Source organism: Salarias fasciatus, chromosome 4, assembly GCF_902148845.1.
Source record: "Salarias fasciatus chromosome 4, fSalaFa1.1, whole genome shotgun sequence".
NCBI lineage: Eukaryota > Metazoa > Chordata > Actinopteri > Blenniiformes > Blenniidae > Salarias > Salarias fasciatus.
Genome location: NC_043748.1, coordinates 10,064,882 through 10,078,484, shown reverse-complemented (window position 1 = coordinate 10,078,484; position 13,603 = coordinate 10,064,882). Strand labels below are relative to the sequence as shown.

At 42.1% G+C, this 13,603-nt stretch overlaps 1 protein-coding gene across 2 annotated transcripts in view; it reads right to left on the bottom strand.

The window, feature by feature from the left end:
• prkcbb (protein kinase C, beta b) overlaps positions 1-13,603 on the bottom strand; it is a 75,539-nt gene that overhangs the window by 13,368 nt on the left and 48,568 nt on the right. For both annotated transcript variants that reach the window (XM_030090001.1, XM_030090000.1), the window contains exons 10-15: positions 7,926-8,099; positions 6,172-6,263; positions 5,048-5,110; positions 3,967-4,105; positions 3,799-3,879; positions 3,393-3,500 (exon numbers count right to left, since the gene is read on the bottom strand). In XM_030090001.1, coding sequence (XP_029945861.1) covers positions 3,393-3,500; positions 3,799-3,879; positions 3,967-4,105; positions 5,048-5,110; positions 6,172-6,263; positions 7,926-8,099 — 657 coding nt within the window. The remainder of the gene's footprint in view (positions 1-3,392; positions 3,501-3,798; positions 3,880-3,966; positions 4,106-5,047; positions 5,111-6,171; positions 6,264-7,925; positions 8,100-13,603) is intronic.

The window sequence follows — 13,603 nt, the reverse complement described above, 5'->3', positions numbered from 1 at the left end:
ACTGTTGTTTTCTTCCCTCTTTTGCCACAGCAGTTGTCCGCAGGCGTAATTAAGGACCGTTTACAGTGTGTGTCCAGACAAAAGCTTGAGAAAGGCCTGAAGTTTAGTGACGTCAGTGTGTGTGTGAGTGTGTGTGTGTGTGTGTGTGTGTGTGTGTGTGTGTGTGTGAGTGTGTGTGTAGGTGGGGTGTGCCTCCCTAAGGAGCAGCAGTCATAACTCATTACATTAGAGACAGAATAACATTTTCCAAGGGTCAGTCAAGCTTACACTGAGCGCACACACACACACACACACACACACACACACACACACACACACTTCTCAGTTTTCAGCTTTTTCTCCAGGATATGACACATATTTATTTTAAGGTTTGTGCAGCAGCACGTTTAAATCGTTTTTTAATATATTTTTACAAGCAACCAATCTCATGTCATGAAAATGTGCATTAGTGGGAGAGATCCTCAGATTTCGTAGCACGAAGCCTTCAAACTGAGACAGGTCTTTATTGTCATACAGCCTCAGATAAACACAGTATAATGAAAATAATCACAAACATGTTCATATTTTCAGAACATAAGGATGGATTTGATCTAATGCAGATGTTCAGATGTGTTGTGCAACGCAGATGGTAAAGTAGGTTTTGCTTTGTTAAGAAACCTCAGCTGCATTTCTATCATAAATACCTGAGAATATCTGAAGCTGGAGAAGACCACATGATCTGCAGTTACTAATTTCAATGACTTATTTCAAAATAATGCGAAATCATAGTATGGCACTTCCATACAGCAAGATTTTAGTAGGAATATTTTTGACATCTTAAAGACCTCAATCACACTGATGTAAATCCTAAACACGTTTTCTATTAAAATCTAAAGGTCTAATGGATAATATCCATTTAAAATCTGCTGTTGAAACTGTAATAACTATGAGGTTTAATTTGCAATCAGTGAGCTTGTCACTGTTTTTCAGTGAAAAATGCAGCATTGGCTGCATAATGGAGCAAGAATATTCCCAAGTCGAGTCCATCTTTCTGTGTTGAGTCTGCATGTTCTTCACATGCATGTTATTCCGTGTCCTCCAATCTCTTTCAAGAGATTCATTCATTAATTTAAATTCCCTGTAGGTGTGTATGTGTGTTCTCAATGTGATGGACTGGTGAGCGATGATGGCCACAAAATTGCAAACTCAAAAGAATCTGAATATTAGAAACACCGCTGGTTTACGGTCCATTTTCTTCAATGGACAGTAAACCAGCATGTGCACACATTAGTCTGTCCAACATGTTCACATAATACACGCAGTTCTTTTCAATGTCCTGAGAGATTGACTTTACATCTCGAATGATTTTTTTCTTTCTTTTTTTTTTCTTCCAAAATGGAAATATCTTGTAGCATTTACAAAGTAAGTCTTCATGTAGTCCCACCGCCACTACACACACACACACACACAGACACACACTCACACTTACAGTGACTTAACCCAGGCAGTGCTGGCAGGGCGCAGTGGGAGCTGTGGGGGTGGACGGAGGCGAGCTTTCATGCTCCACTGAAGATCCACTGTCGTAGCACTACAACCCCAGTAATCATCACTAATACATAACACAGCACCGTGTGTGAGTGTGTGTGAGTGTGTGTGAGTGTGTGTGTGTGTGCGGGCGTGTGTATCTCAGTGTACATATTTGTCATTATTTGGTTGTGAACAGCTTTGCCTTTAAATTTCTGATATACACCGGCATGTCTCAATATACACTTGCAGTATCTTTGGATGTTGGAGTGTGTGTGCTGGGGTTATTAAAGGTTATTAAAGATCTCATAGAAATAGACCTTTTTAAAATAACTGGGGAAGTGTAACTTGAAAGTCTGTTTTTAGTTCTCCCCCTTTCATTAAAAAAACAACAATGCAGCTCATTTTTTATGATTGAAAATGCAAATTTTACACATTTTTCTAGTTAGTGCATCATTATTGTCCACTCATTGTGAAAGACAAGACTTCTGACTCCCAGCAGAGCTTCGTTCGATCCTTAAGAAATCATGAGTGGAAGAGAGACGAACCATTCTGCGAGAAAGGACTGGATGTGGATCTAAACAATCTATACATCAGCTAGTCTCTCTCTCACTGTGAGTGTGTGTGTGCGCACACGCGTGTTTGAGTGCATGCAGGCGTGTGTGTGTGTGTGTGTGTGTGAATGAGTGTGTGTCGTTTGCCATGACCAGTGAAGCGTAACGTTAACAGATGAGACAGAGAGAAATGGGTTTCATCGAGAGGATCGGATCCATTTATAGCAGTAATCAACTCACAGGCACACACTCCGGATACAGACTTACTTTAATTCCATACACTTAGTTTTGCCTTATTCTCCACATTAACCCTGTCTAAACTCGGGGTTGTGTTCGGTTGTGTCTCCATACCGTTATGAACGACTAGTAATCCTTAAAGCACATGCGTATTTGCACAGCATTATGAGACACACTGAGCCTGATCTACTGACGGTTTGGTCGAATAAGACGAGTGCAAACGTGATATTACGCTGACACACACGCTGAAGGTGAAACTGGTCTACACACAGGTTGTACTAAAGATTGCATCTGACAGATATGCACAAAATGACAAACCCAATCCATGGAGAATGCGGGTAAAAACCCTGATTTCAATATGTTTGCACAGGATGTCAGTCATGGTATCATTCTTAATTGATCAACCCGTGGAAAGCACTCAAAGCAAAAAACACAATTTTTAGGATTTTAAAAAAGTCATACACAATAAATTTCCTCCCTTTTATGTGAAAAAAAAACCTAATGTTTGACAACATACTGTAAACCATTTAAATACATCGAACATAATGGAGCCGGTGTTGAGAAGCACCAGAGAATGTTTTGGGCCCGGCTGATTCTTAAGAGTTTCCACAGCCAACTGCACAGGCTTAATTTATCCGAGTAGTCCAGTGTATGTGTGTATGTGTATGTGTGTGCGTGTGTGTGCGTGTGTGTGTGTGTGTGTGTGAGAGAGAGAGGGAGAGATCGAGAGATATCGTCCAAGTACAATGAAAAAGCGAAACAATGGCCAAACAATGAAGGCTGTAGAGAGAGAGGAGGATGAGCGAGAGCGGCATTATGACACAGAGTGAAACGGAGGGTGAGATGGAAGCGGGACAGATAATGAGAGTGAATAATGTTGTTTCACTCCAAATAAATGTTCCCACACAATGGCTTTAATTATGCAGATAATTGTGATGTCCCTCTCTGTCCCTTCCGTCTCCTCCTCCCTTCACTCACCCCCTCCCTCTTCCTCATTATGCCGCTTTTCCCTCCAACAAATTTAATACCCTCCCGACGCTGTCATCTGTGTGTGAGCGTGAGTGTGTGTGCGTGTGTGTAGACACACACTACACTCACCCCTTTGCAGATAGCGACAGCTTCCTTGGACATTGACTTGGGGTAGGAGACATGATGCTCCATGATGGACTGAAATAGCTCATCTTCATCCTCGCCGTCAAATGGAGGCTGGAGAAGAGAGGAAAGGCAGAGGCAAAGTTTCCAATATCCACTCCAGATGAGATGTTGAGGATTTGCAAATGTCCCATTTCCTCTTAACAATTATTAATGCCATGAGAGGAACACTCATCGGACACAGTTCATTAGCTAACCTTTCGTTCAAACATTCAAGGCTACGTTCGAGAGTGTTTGTTTAACTCCTTTTCAGTGAAAACACGTGCTGCAGACAGACGAGCTTGACCGTCAAATTTATGCAATCTGACAAACCGTTGTGAATGCAGTTAAACTCAAACACAGAAAGACCAACCTGTCCAGCCAACATCTCGTACAGCAAGACTCCAAAGGCCCACCAGTCCACTGATTTCCCATACGGCTGGTAGGCTATAATCTGGAATTTAAAAAAGCACAGACATTATTTTGAATACTTGTTGTCTGTCATTCAGTACCAAGACGTAAACCAGTGCGCACACTGTACCTCAGGAGCGATGTAGTCGGGTGTCCCACAGAAGGTCTTGGTGGTGACTCCATCCAGCATGTTTTCTTTGCACATACCGAAGTCCGCGATCTTAATGTGACCCTCACAGTCCAGCATGACATTGTCCAGCTTCAGATCTCTACAGGACGGTTCACCAGCATGACAAGGAGTCAGACTTATCAAGTGGAGATTGACAGCAGTAACACTCCTAAAGCCGTCGAAGGTTTTGTGATTTTAGAAAGAAGCCTTCTTGTCTGAAATATCTTCAACAATCGCTGAGAATGTATCAGGATTAATCTGACTCTACTCTCCTCTCTGAATATTGCAGATGAATACATATCATGTTCAACTTAGCACTGATGTTAAAGCAAAAGCATTAGTCTGCAGAAATCTGTCAGTGGGCAAAGAAGCTCTGGGGAGAGCTTTTATGAACTAAGAGATTTGGTTTGTGGATGATTTGAGTGTTCTATAAAATCCAGCTCTGAGGGCTGAGGGCGGTGAAAACCACAGTGTACCTTTAACAAGCAAACTTAACCTAACAGCTGCTCATTTGTTTGGCCTGTAGTGAGGTTGAAACTATAATTTGTTTTATAGTTTTGGATTGCTGTGAGAGTGGGTTTATTTCATTGAGCTTTTTTCTTCACTCCATGGATTTATGTGATCATTTAGTATCCTTTGTACTACAGCCTGAAATTTGACGGGACATGTTCTGGTCAATTTCTGAGGAGGTTATCTCTTTTGTCTGTGATCTGTCTTCGCTGTCCTCTCTGTTTTTTGTCTCGGCCTGCAATCTGCTCTTGGTCGCCGTCCTGTTGATTTTTCCCTTCCTCACTTGCAGAGTTATTTGTCTTTTTACAAAGCAGGCGAGTCAGTTAGTAGAACATGATTCTGTGATGACTGATATGAGGCTCGCTGAATAGCAGTAGGAATAAATACATTCATGTATGTGCAAGCATGGTGGTTTTGTTTTTTTTGTAACTCCTTCACTCTTCACAGGGTGAGGAGGATACACGACTTGAATCTGGTGTTAGCAGCACTTGTTTTGTTGTTATGAATTCAGCGTGTCGAGCATGAATGTCACCTGTAGATGATGCCCTTTAGATGCAGGAAAAACAGACCAATGGCTATCTCCGCTGCGTAGAATCTACACACACACACACACACACACACACACACACACAGAGGGGGAAACAATAGCAGCAATTAGAAGGGGGCAAAGAGAAAACACTGCAAGAAAATGGGAATAATGTGTTTGTGTATGTGCTTGTGTGTCAAAGTAAAGGTCAGTGCTGTCTTTCCAAGGCCAGACAGCCGCTGATAAGATCAACACAAGTCTAGTCAGACTGACCAGGCAGTCGGCCATGTTTGTGTGAGTGTGCAGAGTCAGTGTGTGTTGGTAAAATGTGTGTTAAACATGTCACAAGGTTTTCTGGAGGTGTGGGGATGCACAGAGAATAAGGCGAGCTTGTTTGGAAGCTCATTGGGTTCTGTGACCCAGAATTACGTCCAGCGCGGCGCAGTCACCAACTATTCGTGTCTGTTAGAAGATGAGCTTGAATAGAGAGGGAATACAAAGAGGCATGACTCTGAGCCAAAGTTCAAGGCGAGATCCCCATCCACGGAGCAGAATACCCTGACTATTGTCTGATAAATAAATTAAACCAAGGAGAATAAGCGGATGGCCTTAGATAAAAGAGTTCCTCATCCACTTCGACTTGCCCTTCAGCAGTCTAAACCTTGTGCCAGAGGGAAGAAACTCTAATTCCCTATGAAGTAGATGAAGGGCTAACTTCTCCAAGGCTCTCGCTTCCCCGACAGCCCGCTTGTCAAATGTGTCAGCCCGCTGGTTCGGCTTGACACCAGTGATCTTGCCAGCCACCTTAATTATATTCTGCAGTTTTAGAGGTATTGTACCACACACTGAAAACTCTCAGGAGCCGCTGGATTACTTGCGTTGCTTTGAAGTTCTTGAGGGCTGCGGCGTGCATCGGGGCAAACAACATATTTCACCCCCGGGCTCTGCTCAGATTGCTCATCCATCACCCGAGCCTGTCAAAACGCTGATGGCTTATTCACTATGATTTTGAAAAAAAAAAAAAGAAAAGCACTACAGCTTACCTGTGAAACATCCCTTTGAATGGGGTTCAGACTTTGGGTAGATGAGTGCATTAGATAGCGGAGAGCGTGTGTGTGGTGTTTACTTACACAGCATGGGGCTCTTTGAACTTGCCGACCTGCTGGATCTGATACATGAGATCTCCCCCGTTTATGTACTCCATGACAAAATACAAACGGTCCTATGGAGACGGAGAAAAGGCAGACAGCGAGGGAAAGGTCAGTTTTCATAAAAGACGAGAGATCACGGAGGAATTAGACGGGAGAGAGAAAAAAAGAGTGTCAAATGCTGTGGAGGGAGAGGATTTTTTTTTTGGTGGGGAGCAGATGGGACAAATACGAGAAGGTCAAAGGAGAGAAACAGAAAAAGATGAGTGAAGGAGTAAAACTGTATGGGGGAAGGATACAGAACAGAGAAAATGTAGTTTGTCAGCTGGGTGAGCACAGTGGCATCAATTTAAGGACCTATTGTCCTCTGTTATCCACAGAAATTGCCAATAAGGTGTAATATGTGGAGGAAAAAGTGAAAGGATTTAGTATGTGGCCGTTTGTGTGTGTGTGTGTGTGTGTGAGAGAGAAAATAGTGTGTCAGGGCCCGCACTGCCTGATAAGTCTTATGCGCAGTTGCTTTTCAGTGTGTGTCTGCAGCGTATGTGTGATTCAGACTTAATTGCATGAGTGTGTGTGTACTCCACACCATATACATTATGCATACTGTATGTGCATGCATGGCATTCCTAGTCTGTGCATGTGTGCAGACCGTGTTAGCTTTATTTGTCTGGTCGAACCTCAAATTGATTCACTGATCAACAACAACAAAAAAAAAAAAAAAAAAAAGAAAAAAGAAACATGCAGAGATGAGTGTGTTTACGTGGAATTGGAATGTAAATGAAACGCACTCAGAGTAAAGTGTGAAAGCAGAGAGCTATATTTACTCCGGTGTTGACTCATCTTCAGTGTAGTATGGATTATACGTCAGAAGGGGAGCATGAATCAAATTTGAATTCCGCGTGTGTATTCCAGCTGTGAGCCGGTGACAGCAGGCAGGGTGGCTCCTGTTAAGACCACAGAGCTCAGCCAGCGGTGCAGCTGTGCCCTTCAGCAGGACGCCGCACGGCGGCTCGCTTCTGATAACGGATCGTGACGGTGTGGGAGTCGACCAATGGCGTCAGTTCAGCCTCGGAAAAAATGGTTGTTTCTTCGTTTTTAGCATTAGTGTGGCTACTTTCACCATCAAACCAGCACATGGGGTATTTTTTCATTAAACATGAAGTCTTCAGGGGGAGTGCACCAAAGAATCATAGGGGGTTGTGAACTTCTCTTGGATTTAAAGCAAGGATGTCAAAGATAAGGTCTGTGGGCCACAACAACCAGGAAAACTCTCAATATTTCAAATAGGCTTTATCATTTTTTATGTACTAAAAATAGAGGAATCTGCATGTAATCAATTTATGTCAGAAATTAATAAGTTTAAGCATTTACATTAACAGTGTAAGCAGCAGGAGAAAAACAACAGAAGAGGGTACCAAGAGAGTTACATAGAATACAGCCGCACCGAAGCAATGGAAAAAATTGGAGCTGAATGCATCTTTTGCTTTGGAAAAATGGCAAATGGAAGTGTAAAAACTTCAAGCTGAAGCGGCACCAGGAAACCCGGAGAGTTTATCCTCAGAGAAAAGAAACTCACTGATACATAATATAACAAAGAAACTGGATTTCACATAGAGTGTCTTATGAGGTTCCTTTAGCTTTTTCTTGGAATTGTAGAAGGGCGTGATGAAGGGTTCACCAAGGTTTTACGATGGTGAAGCGAAATCTTATCTGGAAAATCTGGGCGCACACACCATAGTCTGAAAGGTGGAGTGCAGCTGCGTCAGGAACGGGGGTTTTCCGGCCAGCGCTAAAACTCTCTTCTCCACCATGGTGCACTCAACGTCATCGTCCTGGATCACGACGTCCTTCTTCAGGATCTTTATTGCGTACAGCTCCTCGGTTCCTTTCCGCTCCGCCAGCATCACCTTCGAGAGGAACAAAGAGAAAACACGGGCAGGACAGATGTGAAATGCACAAAAGACAAATTCATCAATATTCAAAATCTTTAAGACGCACCGGTCTTCCTGTCATTGATTTATACTGACAGAGAAAAGAAGGGCACGGAGAAAGAAGGGGAGGCATATGGAGAGAAGATATGGGAGAGGCAGGCAGAGCAGGAGAGACGGGGAAGGAATTGTTGAGGACGGCGAGTGAAGCAATCAAGGAAAGCTTCCCTGACTGTTTTGGGTTAGCCAGTCAAGGTAGAAACGAAGACAAAAAGGACAAGAGAGGAAGGAAAAAAGAAAAACCTGGATTCATCACTTTTTAAGATGTACCTAGAGGACAGGAAACTAGGCTAGAGGAGAGAAAGAGGAACGAAAGGGAAGATTTTTTTTCTTCCCTTACATGTCACTGTGACAAAAAATTCTTGTTTTTATTGAGGGATTGTGAAAGAATTGCTCAGTGATTTATGGCACAAAAGCATCCACAGGGAGCCATGCGTCTCCCTGTGGATTCTGTGTCAGTGTCGTAACGCGGTGGTAATTCATCCTGGCTGCAACAGAGAAGTGACCACTCACTCAACCCCTTCACGGATGGAGCAGAGCGCGTCCAATCACAGTTCAGTGACCAGAAATCGGGCAAAAGACTCTCCAAGTTTAGGCTCTGTCTATATACTGAAGTCGTGTGCAGTAGTTTGATTTTTTTTTTTTTTTCCTGCAGTCACTGAAGGGTTTACTTCGTTGGCCGCAAAAACCAATAATACACTTGGAAACACTAAATGACATTTTCAAACCTGTGTAAATGTAAATGTATCCTTTTCCTGATCCACAAACCTGCAACTTGCAACAACTAAATAACATTACATGTATTTGCTGTTTTTTTTTTTTTTTTTTGGCTGATTTAGAAGTGCATAGACAAGTATGTACGTTTTTTCCAATGTATTCAACATTGAAAGAGCCAGAATGATATGATAAATTTAGCACATACTCGGTCCCCACACATCATTCTTTCAGAGCGAGTCAGCTGGAAACATGAAAAATACAGGTGAGACAGCTCCTAGCTGAAACAGGAGCACTTAAAAACACAACAACAAAGAGCAGCTAGAAATGCAACTTTTACCTGTTTAAATGATAAAGATTATATATTTAAATTTTTTTCTTGATTCAATGTAAAGATCATGTGAGATAAGGCAACGGAAACTGCTTATGTCTGGCAGAACTGAGCCGAAGGTGGATTTGTCTCTAACTCTGTGACAATGTCACCAAGATTATTTAGTGCTAGCAGATTTTATAGCCGTTTGGCTTTCCTCTGTCCTTTCTGAACTTTATGGAGGACACACAAGAGGAAGAAGAACAAAGAGAAAGAGAAGGGAGGAGGGGATTATTCTAACTTCCACTTTAAGGATCTTTAGGGTGAACAGTTTGGGCTTGATGGCGATAAAGGAAGGTGGACGGGCAAAGAGAATGGGATTATAGAGGAGGAGAAAGACTGACTGAGGATGAGAGGCAAATGGTGAAGAAAGACAGAAGCAATTGACATGCGATTGTCATATTTACCGAGATTTTGTTATTTTTGATTGCTCGATGGGAAATGATTGAATATAGAACAGCAGGGCATTGTGAATGACAATGCGTATGTCAGGGTGTTCTGAATGGAAATCAGACAAATAGACAGATAGATTTGGATTTTTTTTCTGTGTGGCTACACATGTGAGACACAACCTACCAAGGCAGATCAGAGAGATCCAGACTCGCCACTGTGAGACGACTCGCTCTGCACCGCTGCATGTGTATGGATGTGTATGTCCTCTGCAGTATTAATGCCTCGTTTCCAAGGTCGGGCTTATGCTGCTAAAATCTACTCACACAAAGAGTAAATGGCTCTGCTTGGTCTTTCTCTTTCAGCTCTGCTGCTCTCTGTATCCTCTGCTCCTCTCCCTCATGTATTTATTCGGTTTTATGAGTTTCGTATTTTCATTTTTCTTGTTTTTTTTCCCTGACAGAATCCTGTTGTTGCTACAAATAGCAGCTGGCCGAATGTGGGTCAGGTCTCAGCTCGCAGGTCACCTCATAAAAGTTGAAGGAGACTTGTGGCCACAGCTTAAGTTTGCTAAAGTGCATCTTTCTAGAAGGAAATGTAGAATTCACGAGAACAACCACACCTCTGTAGTAGTACTATACGCTGAGCAAAAATTAATGAAAGGTTACTGTGATAGTGTCGTGCAACTACACTGCCTAAAAAAAAAAAATTAAAACAAGGCAAGGAACAGGCCAGATGAAGGAAAACAGCTAGCATGGTGGGTTTGCAGTTCTCACAAGACTAATTGAGTTTCGAGGCCAGAACAAAGCAACTTTCATTCAACTGCTCTTTAAATTAAAACTGTTTTATTCCACATCTTTGCAGAACACATAGAATTGGTCTTATGCCTTTAAATTGTTACTGCTGTTCAATAGCTTTTTACAGCTTTGTTTAGATAACTTCATTGATGTGTTCAATACAGAATTATCCCAGAGCTGCATGATATTTTAGATTTTAGACAGACTGGAGGAATATTTCCCCCTATCAGCTGCATGTCTGCAAACAGAAGCAAGCAAACAACAAATATCTCATTATAAATAAATTACAGTAGATACATGTCATCTCTATGATGGAGACAGAAAAATATCACATGTATTATTCTTTTCAAATCTTAAAAAAAAGGGTGACCTTATGTCAGTTTCTCTTCCCTTAGAGATCAGAAACTTCCCAACTTTGCTGTTTATGTCTTATAAATATTCAGGTATGATAATGCGGCGGGGTTATCAGGTTCAGCGTTCTACAGGGAGTGCAGCACAGATGGACAAAGAGACACAGTTGTCTATGTGTGTGCAGCTGTATGTGTGTCTGAGGCTGGCAACGTGTGTTTTTTTTCAGTGGAGGAGGGCTATCTAAGAGTTTAGGAATCTACATTAAAATCTGAAAGTTGAACGTGTCTTTTCGAGTGCATGCGCGGACTCGGTGCATATGGCGGCAGTGTGACTCTATGTAAATACAAACCCAGTGAAGTCGAAACAGAGAGGAAGACGCCATCTGGCCCCAAGTTCATTTTACACAACCACAAGGACAAAGACAAGATGAGCCAGAGAGAGAGGGAAGACACAAAACCACAACGTTTCATCGCAAATCATGTTTCTCCACAGAATATAGATCCATAAGCTACAAAGCAACAGCGGGGGTATTGCTGCATCACTCCAATCTGAGAGAAATCTAAAAAAACATGATCATTACGGTTCAGTTTAACTTCTCTGGATGGATTTTATGATCACACGGGAACATGGCGTTTCACTCCGAGTGAACAGTGTCACTCTGCCATTCATAAAGCGCTCTCCAGAATGAGCCGCGGCGTGTGCTGCTGTTTTATCCAGGAAACTTGTTCAGGGTCGTTTGCCAGAAAGCAGTCCGGAGGATATTAGCTGTCATGTGTCGTAAATGACGCCTCTGTGTTTTCTCTGCTGACCTTGCAGAGCGAATTTACCCAGGCAAAATTAATATAACCACACTCTGCCGCACTGCATGAAATTGTACTATGTTGTTTCACAGTGAGCTGCGTCTATTATTCTAAACTGTCATGTATTATATGCGGAGTACATATTAATTTTTTTTCACTGTGGGAACATGTTTTCCTGTGTAAGTTCAGTTTATCCTTCACTGTAAGTCCACATTCACTATGAAGTAGTAAGGACGTTCGCGTTTAGTGAATTATTTCTTTGTTTTAACAATGCTTCTAGGAAAATGACTTCCTGTTCATCCCACAAATGCATATTTCTTACAAATGTGGAGCCTATTAAAAGGTAAATGAACAGATTTATGCTTTAAAAATGAATATCAGTTCACACTCTAATAGATGTGTGATGAATGTGAGAATTAATTGAACAGATTATAGTGTTCTGTTTATTTTAATGGACATTTTAACTCTGCAAAAACACCGAAGCAACATATTATGAGTGAATTTGCTGACGACGCATGAGGGCATTCGCATCCCTGTGGTTTGTTTGTTCGAGTCACACAAAGAAAGCAATAAGACATTGTTGGCCCGTTTGAATTGCCAAGTAGGACAGTCGCAGTGTCGTCCTGCAACATCAGCACGAAACAAATCTACATTTAATGCAAATGGGAAGCCTCATATCAAGAAAGCAATTTGCTAAGTGTTGTAAGTCGTCACTACACACACCAAACATGTGCAAACTAAGCCAGATGTGTGAAACATGAGGACTGTGGACCAAAATCGGCCTTTCAGGATGACATTGGGAGACAATGACTGAATTTTTCCATGGAAGTAACTCACTTCACCGAGGGCCGCAGAGTTTAGTGAGAGTGGACATTAAACCACATTGAGATGTATCAGAGTAAACTAGTTACCCTGTTTTCAAAGTAACTGTCACATCAATGCATACTAATAAAATGAGTTTTAGTTTTTCCACATTTCACTGTAATTTGCATCAGGCATCACTAAAAATAGTAAAATGCTAAATTAGAAAAATAAAAAAAACAATTGTTTGGCCAGGTCTTTCCTTTAGTAAAACACATATCTCACTCAATTAACAACACATTTTCACACTGCAACTGAGCTCCACACATCCGAAGCTCCTTTAGACTGGTGTTTGTGCACCTCGTTTGCGCTGACAGATTTTTGCAGGGATTTGTGACAACTGAGTGTAAACACTGCATGCTGAGCGGGAGTTTACCAATGTGCTCATGATAAAGCTGGGGTTTGCTAATTGTGGCACCCATGCTTGAGGTTTCTGACCCCTGTAATAAAGTATCAAACAAACAACTCTTCAGGCAGTGGTTAGCGTTCTCAGGTCATAGAGAGAATATTCAATCTGAGGCTTTAGGTCATCACAATAGGTTTAAATGTAAAAGTGCCATGGCAAAAAAAAATATTCACATAATATGATTAGAGTCATGACGTGATTATTAATGAAAATCGCTTCCGTGCGCGCTTGCTTGAGTCTTCACAACTGACTGCGACTGTTCTGCTCCTCTGTGATACACGTATGAGTATATGGGGAAATGACAATACGGATCAAAATGAGACATGCCCTTGCCCGCATATGCCCATGAGACACATGTGCGTGTGTTACTATCACAATCCAAGCATGTCCACAGAGGAACGCTGCGGCTGGATTGTGATGCAGATGCCCGCCAACGCCGTGGCGGACAGAGAAACACTGAAGGTACCAGCTTCCCACACATCGTATTAAATGATTTCAAATGTCGCGAGCATCAATTTCTGCATGTGTGTCTCTTTTTAGGAGAGCTTGTGTCCTCCAGTCGGTGAAAATGTGTTGTAAAGCTGCATAGGGATTAGGGTGTGGGGGGGTATGTGTAGTGGTTGTATAAGCGTATGAGTCTCTGTGCACCCCAAGGCAACCTTCATGTTTCTCCACCCTCTGTGTTCTTACAGGTGTGTATGTTTCAGAAAGCTGTGGTTACGTGTGTGTGTGTG